General features: G+C 31.8%; 2 protein-coding genes across 2 annotated transcripts; one reads left to right on the plus strand and one right to left on the minus strand.

Annotated features, from left to right (window-relative positions):
- The first annotated feature begins 812 nt into the window (after positions 1–812).
- LOC140988047 (protein AUXIN RESPONSE 4) lies at positions 813–8,367 on the plus strand. The gene is made up of 2 exons (XM_073456900.1): positions 813–2,153; positions 7,935–8,367. Exons 1-2 carry the CDS (start codon positions 948–950, stop codon positions 8,139–8,141), a joined length of 1,413 nt encoding a protein of 470 aa, XP_073313001.1. The 5' UTR covers positions 813–947; the 3' UTR covers positions 8,142–8,367.
- A 317-nt stretch (positions 8,368–8,684) lies between these two features.
- Positions 8,685–9,828, minus strand: LOC140987286 (protein SRC2 homolog). Its single transcript, XM_073455738.1, has one exon. It carries the CDS (start codon positions 9,682–9,684, stop codon positions 8,857–8,859), a length of 828 nt encoding a protein of 275 aa, XP_073311839.1. The 5' UTR covers positions 9,685–9,828; the 3' UTR covers positions 8,685–8,856.
- Positions 9,829–14,167: the final 4,339 nt, after the last annotated feature.

Raw genomic sequence — 14,167 nt, forward strand, 5'->3', positions numbered from 1 at the left:
TCTTATTATAATTAGCTTGTGCAAAATTTAATTCCGTCACTCAAATTTTTAACTATATGTATCAGATAATAATATATTAAAAAATAGTATAGATATTAAAATTAATCTTATTTATAGAAAACTATATTTAATTCTGTTTATTCCAAATTATGATTAACAAATATGGTAAAAGCCATTTTTTTAAAATGATTATTATATCTTATCTAAATATGATGTTCTAAAATTATTATTGTTTGTTAAATATTTCACAGTATAAGTGCTCGCAAAAGTTTTAAAAAATGCTTATATATTTTCTCTTATTAAATAAAATTTAATAATTTTTTAAAAAAACATTGAAAACATGATTATGAATTTAGAAGTTAGGGCATTTTTATTGTTGGGAACAGAATAATTCTAAATTGATCATATATAATTTGTTATATTTAAAATTTTAATCGTCTAATTGATGTTAGTGTAATAAATTATTTTTCAACACTCGGTTCTATTTATTGCCACGGATATTGATTTTTATTTTTTATTTTTTTTATTTTTAAAAGTAGAATCCGGAGCAGTGTTCGACGGATTGTACTATTTTCATAATACTTTCTGTATTGCAATATTTTCATACAAAATGTGGTAAACTTCATGTGGAAATGTGGTACTAAAAAAGTACCTAGGAACTGAACACAAAAAAAATCTACGGCTGAGGACTGATGGTCAATTTCCCGAAAAAAAAACCATTGAGAATGAAAATGGCGAATGAATACAAATTTGTCCTTGTATAATTCCTAATATTAAAGCATATCCTGATATTCGACTACTTTTGGGAAACATAACTTTTTTTTTTCCCAAATTGCAACTTTCCCAAATGGACGGCAGTTGAAACATGGAAGAAGAATCTCAATTCCCGTTGATTGTACCTCGGATGTGCCATCAACAGGCATAAAAACCCTTTAACCAGAGCAACAATGGCGATCATAACCGAAGAACCTGACGCTCCGAAGCCTCTGCTTAGGAAGTCTAAGCAGAAGCTGGAGCCTCAGCCAGAGCCACCGTCGACACACACTCCTCCCAAATCCGTCGCCCCTTCAAGGAACCCATTTCAGTTCTGGTTATATCTCACACTTTTCACTTCCCTCATTACTCTAGTCTGCGTCCTTCTCTCTTCTCTATCCTCCAAAGATCCCAAGACTTGGTTCCTCAATCTTCCCCCAGATCTTCGTCTCCACTATTCCAGTGGTCGCAGCATCAAGGTACAAACCGCTCCTAATCACCCCCAAGTTGAAGTCTTTTCCATTCAGCAGGGACCCACTAGCTCGGATAGCCATGTTTTGATTGTACATGGCGTAGGCTGCAGCTCTCTTGCCTTTCGTGGAGTTGTTAAGTTTTTAGGTCTTAGAAATGTCCACGCCATGGCTCTTGATCTTCCAGGCTCAGGGTTCTCGGATAAATCTTATGTTGTGGTTGAAGAGAATGTGGGCGGGAATGGCTTTTTCGGTAGAATGTGGAAGGTTTATGCGGATATAAAGGAGAGGGGCCTGTTTTGGGGATTTGATCAGCTTGTTGAACAAGGGTATGTGAACTTTGAGGAGAATGAGATTCGTGTTTCGAAGAAAGAGAGCATCCAGTCTATTGAATTCGGTAGTGAAGAAATGGGCAGGGTGTTAGGCCAGGTGGTGGATTCGATTGGATTGGCCCCTGTGGACTTGGTCCTGCATGACTCTGCATTTGGGTTGAGTGCCAACTGGATTGCAGAAAATCGAGGATTAATTAGAAGTGTTGTGGTCCTTGATGGTGTCCCAAGTGGAACAACATGGCCACTCTGGACTTTGGAAATGCCTGTGGTGAGGCAGGTAGTGTTGGGTTTTAGGTTTGTGTTTGAGAGAGTTGTTGCAGTGTGTTGTATAAAGTCGGTTGGCTCACCAGAGGTTGAGGCACATAGGATTCTATTGAAGGGGATAGATGGGGGAAGAGCAGTTGTTGGTATGGGGAAGAAGCTGAATTCTACCTTTGATATGTCTGAATGGAGCAGCCTCGATGGAGTTAAAGGTCTGCCCATTCGAGTGATTTGGTCTCGTGGGTGGTCTGACTCATGGACAACTGAGGGACGCCATATCACTGATGCCATCCCTCAGGCTACGCTTGTCACACATTCTGGAGGACGATGGACCCAGGTGAGAGTCTGGTGTACTTGCTTTAATTTATTTCACAGCGTAAAATGCCTCCAATAGTTTGTTTCTTTTTGAATCTATGTGGTATAGTGCATTGAAAGTATTTTATTTCACTAATCTATGATGTGAAATATCTTCAAATGATCTGGTTATTTAGAGTTTGGCATTGAATTTGCGATTGATTGTTGGGTCATAACTTGGAGGAAAAAGCAACACAGAACAGATTTCTTGAACAAATATATTTTGTGTGCATCTAGAAGCAGTCATTGGGAATGCACACTGGTGAACATACACTATGTTGTGTTTGTCACACCCCATGCCCGTGCAAGCGCGAGTCCACAAGGGGCTCCTGTATACAATCACTTATAAACAATTTTAAACTTTCATTTTCACATGTGGGACAAGGGCATCACGGTATTATTTCTTTTTATCTTATGACTTGAAATTTTGATGAATCAGCTGTGTTTCACCGCCAAAATCGTCAATCTCTTGAAAGATGTTTGCGAACATGGGCACTTTTCAAATGTTCCATCACTTTATTGTAGTCTCCGACTTCAACAATTTAGTGAAATTGGCATGTATTCCCCGCCAAAATAGTCAGCCTCTTGAAAAACATCATAATGTGATTGTGCAAGTATGCCAAAGTCTTTCCTATATAAAAAAAAAAAATGCCAAAGCCTTTGGACAGCTAAACTGCTTAAGAAAAAAAAACCGGGTCTTAATGTTTGTTGACTTCCATTTCCATGGTAGTTATTGCGAAATCTACCTATAAAAGTGTGGATAAATGACATTATTTTTCAATTGCGCATTGACAAAATTAACCTCTATACACACTTTTATGTGTACATCATGAAACACAATATATTGCATTCTACTTTATTCTTTTTGTGAAATTTTTTTTACTTTTTTTGTATAACTATAGAAGTGTGGATGATGGAAAATTTTCCAATTGTAAACGGACATGAGAAAAATAAGGTTGAGTCATATTTATATTTTAGTTTGTATGTAACAAAATAAGTCATATTCATGTTCGTAAATGTTTGAGCTAATTTAAAAAAAAAAGCAAAAATTCGTGTGAGACGGTCTCACGGGTCGTATTTTGTGAGACGGATCTCTTATTTGGTTCATCCATGAAAAAATATTACTTTTTATTGTAGGAGTATTATTTTTTAGTGTGAATATCGGTAGGGTTGACACGTCTCACAGATAAAGATTCGTGAGATCGTCTCACAAGAGACCTAGTCCAAAAAAAAAACACTATTAAATTTATTTAATATTAGCATTATTATTTTTCTCATTTTGATAATTTTCTTGGACTTTCATTTAAATTCTAAATTAAATTAATTATGTTATTTATTGGTCTATTTCACTATCATTTGAATAAACTCGATTAATTATAATGTAATTAAATTAAAAAATACTTCAAAAACTTATATATATGAAGGACCCAGATAAAGTATCTGAATGCTTTGAATGGAGAGTCATCTAAATAAATTCTAAATTAAATATATTGACAAATGAAAAAAAAAAGTAATATCACTATTGTTACTTTTAAATTAAATAAATGAATTGAACTAAAAGAAAAATTATATTTAATCATTTTTTTAAAAATTTATTTTTTCAATTACTACTAACTTAATGAACAAATATGATATTTTATAACCCAAAATTTAATTGTGAATTTAAATATTATTAATCAATAAAATTACTAAATTTGAATTAGAAGTACTTATAAAATCATCTGCATACATTATATGATATGATACCATAAAGATATTTTTGTAAAAGCTGTTAAACGAGAAAGAGTTATGTGGAAATCAAATCAAAATTTTCATTGGTTTTTTCACTAATTCTAATAATAAATAAAATAAATTGAATGATTAATTATTTTAATTCATCTCATAACTTCTATTTTATTTGAGTATCTCCATAATTATCTATTATCAAATAGTACTTAATTATAAAAAATAATGACATGACAATTTGTTTGCACTTGTAAAGTTAATCTATACACATATATAATAACAATTATATTGACAAAAAGGTAATCAAACATTGACCAAACAAATACAATTAATTTGAATGAAAAAATATGATATATTTTAGACTCATTCACATATGTGCAAAAAGTGAATATAATTATCTTATGCAGTATTGTTTGTCCTTTTGTGGTTCAAATGTAGACAAATAGTGGTCGGTTGAATAAAATAAATATGTGTAAATTTGAGTTGAAAGAATGTAAATAGAATAATTTGGTGCATATATTTATTTAACTAATATGTCAATTAATTGGTTTATATTGAAATGGTTATAAGTTAATTAGGAGAATATATGCATTAAATTCTTTGATTTATGATTATTTGCTATTGTTAATATGAATGAGAGTTAAATGAATTGATTTGTAATGATTTGGATAATATTAAATTTATCTATGTCTATTCACTTGTCTTTGCATTATTTGTGTTTTCTATTTAATTTACGTTATTTATTCATTTCATATTTGTTACTATTAAATTTATATTTTCATTTTTTTATAATATAATTATTGTTCCTGAAAAATTAAATATATTTATAATTATTTTAACTAACTTTAGTTGTACAATTTTGAAAATCCCAAATCATCTACACAAATCAAAAGACTTCATAGAGACATATATTTAAAATTTTAATATCATGAGACATATATGGAAATTTTATTCTATATTATTTTTATTTTTATTAACTTTAATTTTCTAAAATAATTTGTTATTAGATTAATGGGTCAAGTACTATGAATGTCAAATTAAATGTTAATATTAATCACAATTTAATTTCTATAACCATTATTTCTCTCTTTAATTTCTTTGAATACTCACTCACAAATGATCCACCTTATTGTAATTATTGTTTGGAGTTTTTGTTAATTGCTAAAGGCTTAAGATTGAAAAGTTAGATATTTTTTCTTGAAAATCGTATTTATTATCATAGCTTTGACCTCCAGTTTCTCTCAAAAAATTGCACATGGGTAAGTGCGAAAAGAAGAGAGCAATTCATTAAATTTACTTGTTTGGTTGTCGTGTTTTTATTTTTCAAATGTCATGTCATACATTTTTTCCCATATTGTACTTATTATTTACTTCTATGATGAATATTTAGTGAGATGTTTCAATGATTGTAGATTTTTGAGGTCAAACTATAAATTTGAATTGACATATGTTCTATTGTCTGTATATTCAGCATGTCATTTCATCTTCATCTAAATTGTTGATTTTTTTGTTACTTACCCTAATGTATGGTGGGTGGAAGGATAAGCATTTTTTTGAGTTTGTTGGAATCTATATTGTTTTATATGTGTTTTGTTTATTATAATATGCTAATATACAAGTTTTAGATATTGAATTTTTAACTTTCTATNGAAGATATATTAAAAAATTATTATATATACAATAGTAGAATAACTTGATAAATATAGAATAATATGATAATATAAAGTTTAATATTAACATATTTTATGGTTTTTTTAACAAAGAATTGAAAATAAATAGTTTAATAAATTATTTAGGAGATATTATATCAACAATTATGAATGTTAATATATTAATAATCTCATAAAATATGAATTATATATCAGGCAAATTTATAAATCAATACACAAAATTTAATAGTATTTGAAACTTCTACTAAGATTGTTTAAGATTTAGATATTAAGGTTATAAAGGTAAACCCTACCTTGGTTTTCAAGAACGATAGAACCAAATTCAGAACTAAAATATTTTCTTGGTTTCAGTTCCAAAATCAGCTCTCATAATATATAAATTTTAAGACATTATTGTTAAATAATTAGCTTCATTGTCCCACAAGTTGTATATATTTTATTTGATATTTAAAAATATATAGATATATTTTTAAAAAATGTATATAAGACAAATTTATAAATTTTATAAACAAAATTTGTTAATATGAGATCTTTTGATTTATAATTTTCAATATCTATATATGCTTTTTAATTATTTATGAAATTTTAAGAAAATAAAAAAATCAATAATAAGAAAATAAAAAATTATACATTCAAGTAAGTGACGATATAAATTTAATTATCCGTGATATAGAATTCTAATTTTCAATATCTATATATGCTTTTTAATGATATTTTTCATATAATCTTATTTGAATGTGTATTTCATTATATATGCTTTTTAATGATATTTTTCATATAATCTTATTTGAATGTGTATTTTATTATATATGTTGATTTATTTATTGTTTTAAAACTGTATTTAATAAGAAATCAATAGTCATCGATGTTAGTCTACAAAAGATCGATTACGATATAAATTTAATTATCCGTGATATAGAATTCTAAAAAAAAAAGTAAAAATATTCCGTTTGAGGTTAAATATTATTTAAATTGAATATTATGAATTATATTTTATTATCAATATTACTATTTTATTAGTTTTGATGAGTTAGTTAAGAAGATTTAAATTAATAATTATTTGTCCTTAATGTTCTTCACATATGTAAATTACGATTTATGTATTGATAAAATCCATAATTTGGTTGATTTTTAGGTTATTATGCTTTATACGCGGCGCTTGAATATATAATTTTTTTTAAATTGTTTCAATTCATTTCGTTCTATATATTATGTTCATTATCATTTATTATATAACACATAATCAACTGCATGAATTTTAGTTTGGGAAACAATTTTGAAAGTAAGTTATATAAGTTTTTAATTAATTTATTCGTCTAACATGACAAGATATTATACTTCGATAAATAACAAAATGATTAAAATTTTTTTTTAGAAAATAATTTTTTTAATTTTTATTATATAATTGAGCACCTAATTCATGCTAGTTCATGCTAAATGGTTGAAGAAACCTCACTTGGATGTGAAATGATGTTTCACTGACATTTATTCAACACTAACTTCAGATGTTTCTGTGTTAGAATATGTAAAAAAGAATCAACTTAGCATAAGACTTCTATTTTTTTTATCTATCGACACAGATGTAGCAAGATGAAAATTGTTTAAAAATAAAGTTTGGGTCAGCTTGTTGCTATGACCTATCTTTTCAAGGGATTGTAGCGTAAAATCCAGTTGATTGATCAATCAACCTAACCTAGCAGTTGTCTGTTTGGCTGATATCTCACATGGTAAAAAAAGCCTCTACTTACAGAAACCCAGCCAAAGATTAGAGGAACTTGTTTACGAGCTAGAAGACCTTCAGTCTTTTTCTCTACAAATGCTCGTCTCTTGAACGTGTTATGTGTAAAATCCCTGGTCATGGAAGATGATTACTTCTACTTCCTCATTAGTTTCATCCGCAGTGCCACCTCATGTTTGCTCCCCATCTGATCCCACAATGAGCAGAATAAACTGATTTGGTATGTATCTATCTCAAATTATTTAGCATCAATTCTAAGCTACCTACATCTTCATCTCCCCTGGATCAGAATTCTTCACCAGGGGCGAGCCTTGGATCAATATGCTTAGGATGGTTTAGTGTCTTACCGGTGTTTATTGGAAACTTGAAAGGAACAGCTCTCTGGCTTTGTAATAGAAAACAGTTATTGCAAATATTTGTTGTCATGAACCGGAAATTAAGTATCAAAACTTCAAGATTGAGCACAGTGGTTGAAAATGAATTTTGTCAGCGTTTGTTGTCTGGCTGTTAATTGTGGGCATTTTCATATAAGCCTAGCCCATATGAGCGGGAAAGCATGGATGGTATTCTGACTTATCCTGCTTAAATTCAGAGTAGGGAAGGGGCCATTGCTAATGTTTCTTTAATGTAGGAACAATACGCCGAAGAGGTAGCTGAAAATATTTTCGCGTTTGTTTCCTCTCTACCAAAGCTGACTAAACAACGCATGGAAGAGCCAATACACGAACACTTACACGTACAAAAGACGGTTCACGAAGCTGAAAGCACTGATCACCACAATGGCCACTGTGGATATACGGATAACGCGTATGGTCTTCATCATGGATGGGGCATGTGATTTCGTTTTATCCATCTACAAACATGGATGAATTACAGGCAGGATAATTGCGTCACCTTTGAAAGGATAGTCTTTGTTGAGTAGTAGAAAAGAAAAATCGGTCATTATTTGTGATTTGCCCATCTGCTTCAGGGCTCAATGTTTGTAAAATTGTTCTTGCTGGTGTAGTACCTTTTACTTTCTTGATCAGATACACATTTGCTTCTTCATACATACTTTTCTGATATGAAGGTGAGTTGTTTGTTTTCAAAATAACCATTTGCACAAGTCTCTTAACTTGAGTTTGATGTTATTTTTACACAAATTTCAATTAACTAGAGAGAATATGGTTTCGACCAGTGCGATATGGCTTCAATCTATGCAGCATTTCGTTTCGGTACTTACTGTTTGATAACCGAAATCGCTCGAATCTGAGTCCCCTTTGGTCTCATGGGATTTAGATTTGTGCAGGATCGAGATCCCCTCCCCCATTTGTACTAAAAAAACGAGCCTATGTATACTTCTATCCTCCCGAATGAGAGAACTACTGCGTATTTTGAGAACACAAATTAAACAGTAATATGATATAACGAATCGAATAATTACAGGAAAAAAAAAAAAAAGGTAAAACGACTGCTCACAAAGCGATTGCATACTTTTATTAAAATTATTCGAAACCTAGGAAATTTAACACATCGGAAAAAGTAAAATGGAAGAAAGGACATTTGGCCTAAACTTAGAAGTCGCCCATATCACCCATGGCGTCGCTGTATCCATCAGCGTAATCCCCTGAATCGCCAATATCCGACACCATTTCTCCGACGAGCAATCCTCCAAGCAATCCGGCACCCAATCCCATCCCCATTCCCCCCATTCCCCCCATCCCCATCTTATTTTTATTCGGCTTCTGTCCCGGCGGATACGCACCGTATCCCGCAGGGTAACCCCCATACCCCGGCGGCGGAGCCTGATATCCATACGCACCCTGAGGCGGGTACCCAGGATAGCCGGCGGCAGGAGGGTACTGCGGAGAATACCTCATTCCTGGATGAGGCTGCGCCGGGGAGCTGGGGCCAGCACCATACGGCTGGTGCCCCGCCGGATACGCCATCATGGGTTCCTCCGTGTGTTTCTTCGCCTCCGGTTGCTGCGTGAATTTTTCCCCGAAACTGTAGGAGATCTTCAGGGAGCCTTTGCGCTTTCCGGAGGAAGTGCGCACCTGGTACTCAGCAACCTTGTCTCCGGATGAATTGCTCCTGTACAGATCATCGATAGGGATTGTAACAGAACCAACCTCTTTATCGCTGCCGATTGTTCCCTCCGCCTTGATCTGAAAGAGTAGAGAAAGACCTGGCTTCGTGAGGTACGGCTCGTCGACGATGAACTCCATGCGGTGATTCCACTTGGGGTGGGTTCCGCAATCCTTGTCCACGAACGTTTTCTTCTTGGATTGCGGGTACCCTTCGATGGACACCACCGTGTAAACGTCCATCTTTGAGAACATATTCACATCCTTCAGGCCTTCAGCCGATATCACGGTGATGTTCATTGGCCGATACTCCATGGCTATTCTTCTACAGAGTTGTGAATTTATCGGGTTTTGCGCAGTGGGAAATTGATGAAATCGACAAAATGGTGATTTGATATTGTTACAATATGAGAGGTATAGAGAATTGTTGATTTACAGTTACGATTGATAATGAAAAACTAATCTCTTGTGGTGTATTGTATATAAAGGTGCAGAGAAGATTCGATAAACCGACTCAAGAAGAAGCAACCAAAAGAAGAGCATATGCCTCGGTGACACAAGTTGATTCATTCCATATTTAAATATAATTGTTAAAGAATAATATTTTTTTTATAGATTAAATAAGTTTTACAAAATTGACGTATAATAATTTGTGTGTTTTTTAGTACAATTGTTTACACCTATGAGGGGTGGAATTTTGGAGTGGAGACATTTGATTTATGTGGCCCTATCCCACGTAGGGGAGAGGTTTCCGCCATTAATTAATATAGATTATTGTGAAGATTTTCGGGTCAATTTTGTGAGCAAATGGAGCAATTTACTATGTTTTAATTTTGGTGTGGTGTCCATTACCGCATTAGAGTTGAACAGACACGGGTCGAATTTATTATGAGTATTAGTGTACTGATATATCCGTTACGTGTTTATATAATATTTTTTAAAATTTATTTTGTTTATATTTAAATTATTATTAAAATATAACTATAAGATATACTGAGAGATTGTATTGCACTGCACTGTAATTTTAATATATTAATATTAAAAATATATAAGAAAAAGGAATAGAAAAAAATCCAAATAAGAATTGAACTTACAACTTAATGTTTAGAAAAATAAATTCTATCAATTGAACTACATTTGACTTGTTTTAAATTTGTAACAATTTATTAATATTTATAATTATTAAAACAGACCATGACACAAAAGTTTGTTACTCTAAGGGTGCGTTTGGTACGGGTGATTAGGTGAGTTTATTTTTTTAACCCACCTAATCACATGTTTGGTAGGGGTGATTATTTAACCAAGTCTATCCCTCCTATGAATGATTAGGTTATATTAGGTGTGATAAAATAATCACTCATCACCCCTTATGATTATTAATCTCATTCTTAATCCATCATATTTTTTCAATTTTACCATTCTCCTAAATTCAAACTCACCCCCACTTTCCTACACCGTTGCCGAAGACCACCGCCGCTGCTGCTGCCGTCGTCGACCACCGCCGCCGATCGCCCTCGCTGCCGCCGACCACCCCCTCCTCCTGTCAGCCGATAGCCGGACCGCCTCCGCTGCCGTCGCCGAACACCCCCTCCTCCTGTCGGCCTCCGCCGCCGCCGCCGACCACCGCCACAAAACTGGAAGGGCAATTTTGTCAATTCATCAAAAGATTATTATTTATCACATTCTTAAAAATCATACCAAACATAATATTATTTTATATTTATCTACTTCAATCATTCTTTTTATCATTTCTCTCTTAATCATTTCATTATTTTATCCTCCAACCAACGTATCCTAAATGTCTCAAATTTAATAATATGATATAATAATATAGATGTTGGAATGAAATCCACGAGTCAATTGAGAAGGCTTGTTCCCTCCATTTTGGTTAGGTTTCGGTTTGTCCATTTCCATTTTCTCTATTTCTTTTATTTTTTTTATTTATATTTTAAAACGTTTTAATACTAATTCTTTATCCTTTTTTTGTTATAAGAATAATAATAAATCGGTTAGTACGAGTTTATATGTAATTTGACGTCGGGTTTGATATATAGTAAGGCATAGTTTAGTACACATGATATGATAAACATGTGATATATAATATAAGGATAAGATAATGATAAATAAGATGTGTGATATTATATTTAATGTTTGGTATGATTTTAATAAGAGTGATTAAATTTATATATTAGATTGTAATGACAAAATTAACCTTATCATAATAAATTTATAAATTCAAAGTTGTTGCTTGACTTCATATTTCTTATCTGTTAATGCGCCGACAGTAGTTGCATGATTTATTTATTTTTACATAATTTTATATATTATATAATATGATAATTGAGCTCTTGATTTTGTTAGTCAAGTCAAATATCAATTTTTAAGATTAATCGAGTGATACTAATAATTTTATTGAGATTTATAAAAATCATTTATATAATTATCATATTATATAATATATATAAATAAATAAAAATATTTATTTGATGGGAGATGAAATGAAAGAACGATAGAGTTTAAGATTTTTATATATTGGGGGCAATTAAGTCATTTGTGGTGTTTTTTATCATTAAATTAAAATTATCATATCTCATAAAAAAGATATTTTATCCTTGTATAAAATTATTTATCACAGACTCATGGTATTATCATGGACTTTCTAAAAAAGTACCAAACGTGGGATAAGGAGGATTATTTATCAATCACTCTCTTATCCATTGTACAAAAATATATCTAATAAAAGAAATAGACATATATTTTATAATTTATTATTATTATTATTATTATTATTGATGTTTAACATGATATATTTTATATCTTCACAAAGTCAAACCCCAAGAAAAGATAAAAATATATACGTGAATACACCACTTCATAGTTATAATATAATAAGATAATTTGGAGCAATATAATAAGATAATTGATGGATATAATTATGGAGCGATATTTGACAATTTAAGAATCTGCAGAGTGTCCATCACTTTGGAAGTTGCTAGTTAAATTTTCTATATAATTATTTATTCTTGTAATTGTCAACTGCTTGCATAAGAGGCATATAATTCTTCTGCTGATTTTTATTCCTTTCAGATTCAGGCATTGTTTTGTGATTAAATTTGCCTGTATATGTTTATTATTAATTTATTAACGAATAGGTCTCTTGTGAGACGGTCTCACGAATCTTTATTTGTGAGACGGGTCAACCATACCGATATTCATAATAAAAAGTAATACTCTCAGCATAAAAAGTAATACATTTTCATGGATGACACAAATAAGATATCTGTCGCACAAAATACGACCCGTGAGACCGTTTGCCTTTATTAGCACCTCCTACCTACTTTTATGGAAAATTCTTGTATATGAGACATACACGGACTAAGATCTTGACATATGTCTTTTTTTTTTTTTACATGTGTCAAGATCCTGTAAAAAAAAAAGTGGTAGGAATGAACAAAAATTATTTTTAGCCTGTGATTCTACACATGTACACATAAAAATTGCTTTTATTAAATACATTGTGCGACCATTGGAAATAAATTCTATATATTATGGGTACGTGCGTGTGCGTAGGAGAAAAACTCAAAGGTCAATTCCGCGTTCATCACACGCTTCTCGTATTCCTTTTTCTTTCCTCTCACTTTATTCTTCCTTTCCAAAAAAAGGAAAGTCACCATTACATTATTTTAAATTTATTTATTTTATTTTCATCCGATAAAACGATATAAAAAGAAAAGAGAGTTCCTTCGGCCCACGTTTGATATAAAAAAAAGCTATTTCGTGGTGAGCCCATATTGGTTCATCAAGGATTAACGGTGGGCCAAATGACGAATCCCTTGACCGAATAAGCCTTAATGGTTAGGCTAAAAATAATAATATTAGCTTGATTTTGGGCCTACGATTGTCATTTCATCTCAAAATACCAGGATTTGTTGCCCATCGATGAAGACCTTGAAGGGCGAGGAAATGAGCGATTGTGTTAGTTGTACGTGGACAATGTCGAATGGTAAACCACTGAAGAAGCGAACAAAAGTGACTAATATATAAGCAATTACTGTGCTTTCAAAGCAAGAGGCTGAGAACTTGTCAATAGCATGAACTGTGGTAGCATAAGTTTCCAAAATCCAGGCTGACCATTAAAAGCGCTAAGCCATTAAAACAGCCGTTAGAGTAGGTGGCTCAGCAAAGTAACCTCTGACTTGAGTTGACTTGAGTTTTATGAAAAACAATCTTTATTTTAATAATATTTTACGGTTTTATACAATTATGACATTTATTTTATCCGTATAGTCATGCAATCTGTATAGATAAAGTCCTTACACATATTATAGGTGTCACGAGGTCTGCCTCACAACATAAGATTATGAAACTAATTATGAAGTGTACCTTATATTTTAAACATATTCCTAGCCGAATCAGCCGCCTAAAATAAATATAAAGCTTAAGACTAGCATCTGTGATGTAAACAACGTGTTTCATTGGTAAAGACATGAAGATGTCTATTCATACAGATGAGGTGATCATATGATGATGTAGTGAACAAATTTCCATCTGACTGTCCAAACGGTTATGACTTATCGAGTGGAATTTTAGTGTTCAAAAAACCAGTACACGTAAACTCATGCATGATTATAATTGTTAATTTACTTGATTAATGATTTAGGGATGCATGTTATATGTTTAAATTATTTTATATGTCTATATATTTATTTTTATGCAATTTAAAATATTTTCTCGAGTTTTAACTTTTCAGGCGAATATACGATGCTGGACCAGGAAAGGAGACCGAAGATGATTGAGG

Source organism: Primulina huaijiensis, chromosome 11 (genome assembly GCF_012295235.1).
Source record: "Primulina huaijiensis isolate GDHJ02 chromosome 11, ASM1229523v2, whole genome shotgun sequence".
Taxonomy (NCBI): domain Eukaryota; kingdom Viridiplantae; phylum Streptophyta; class Magnoliopsida; order Lamiales; family Gesneriaceae; genus Primulina; species Primulina huaijiensis.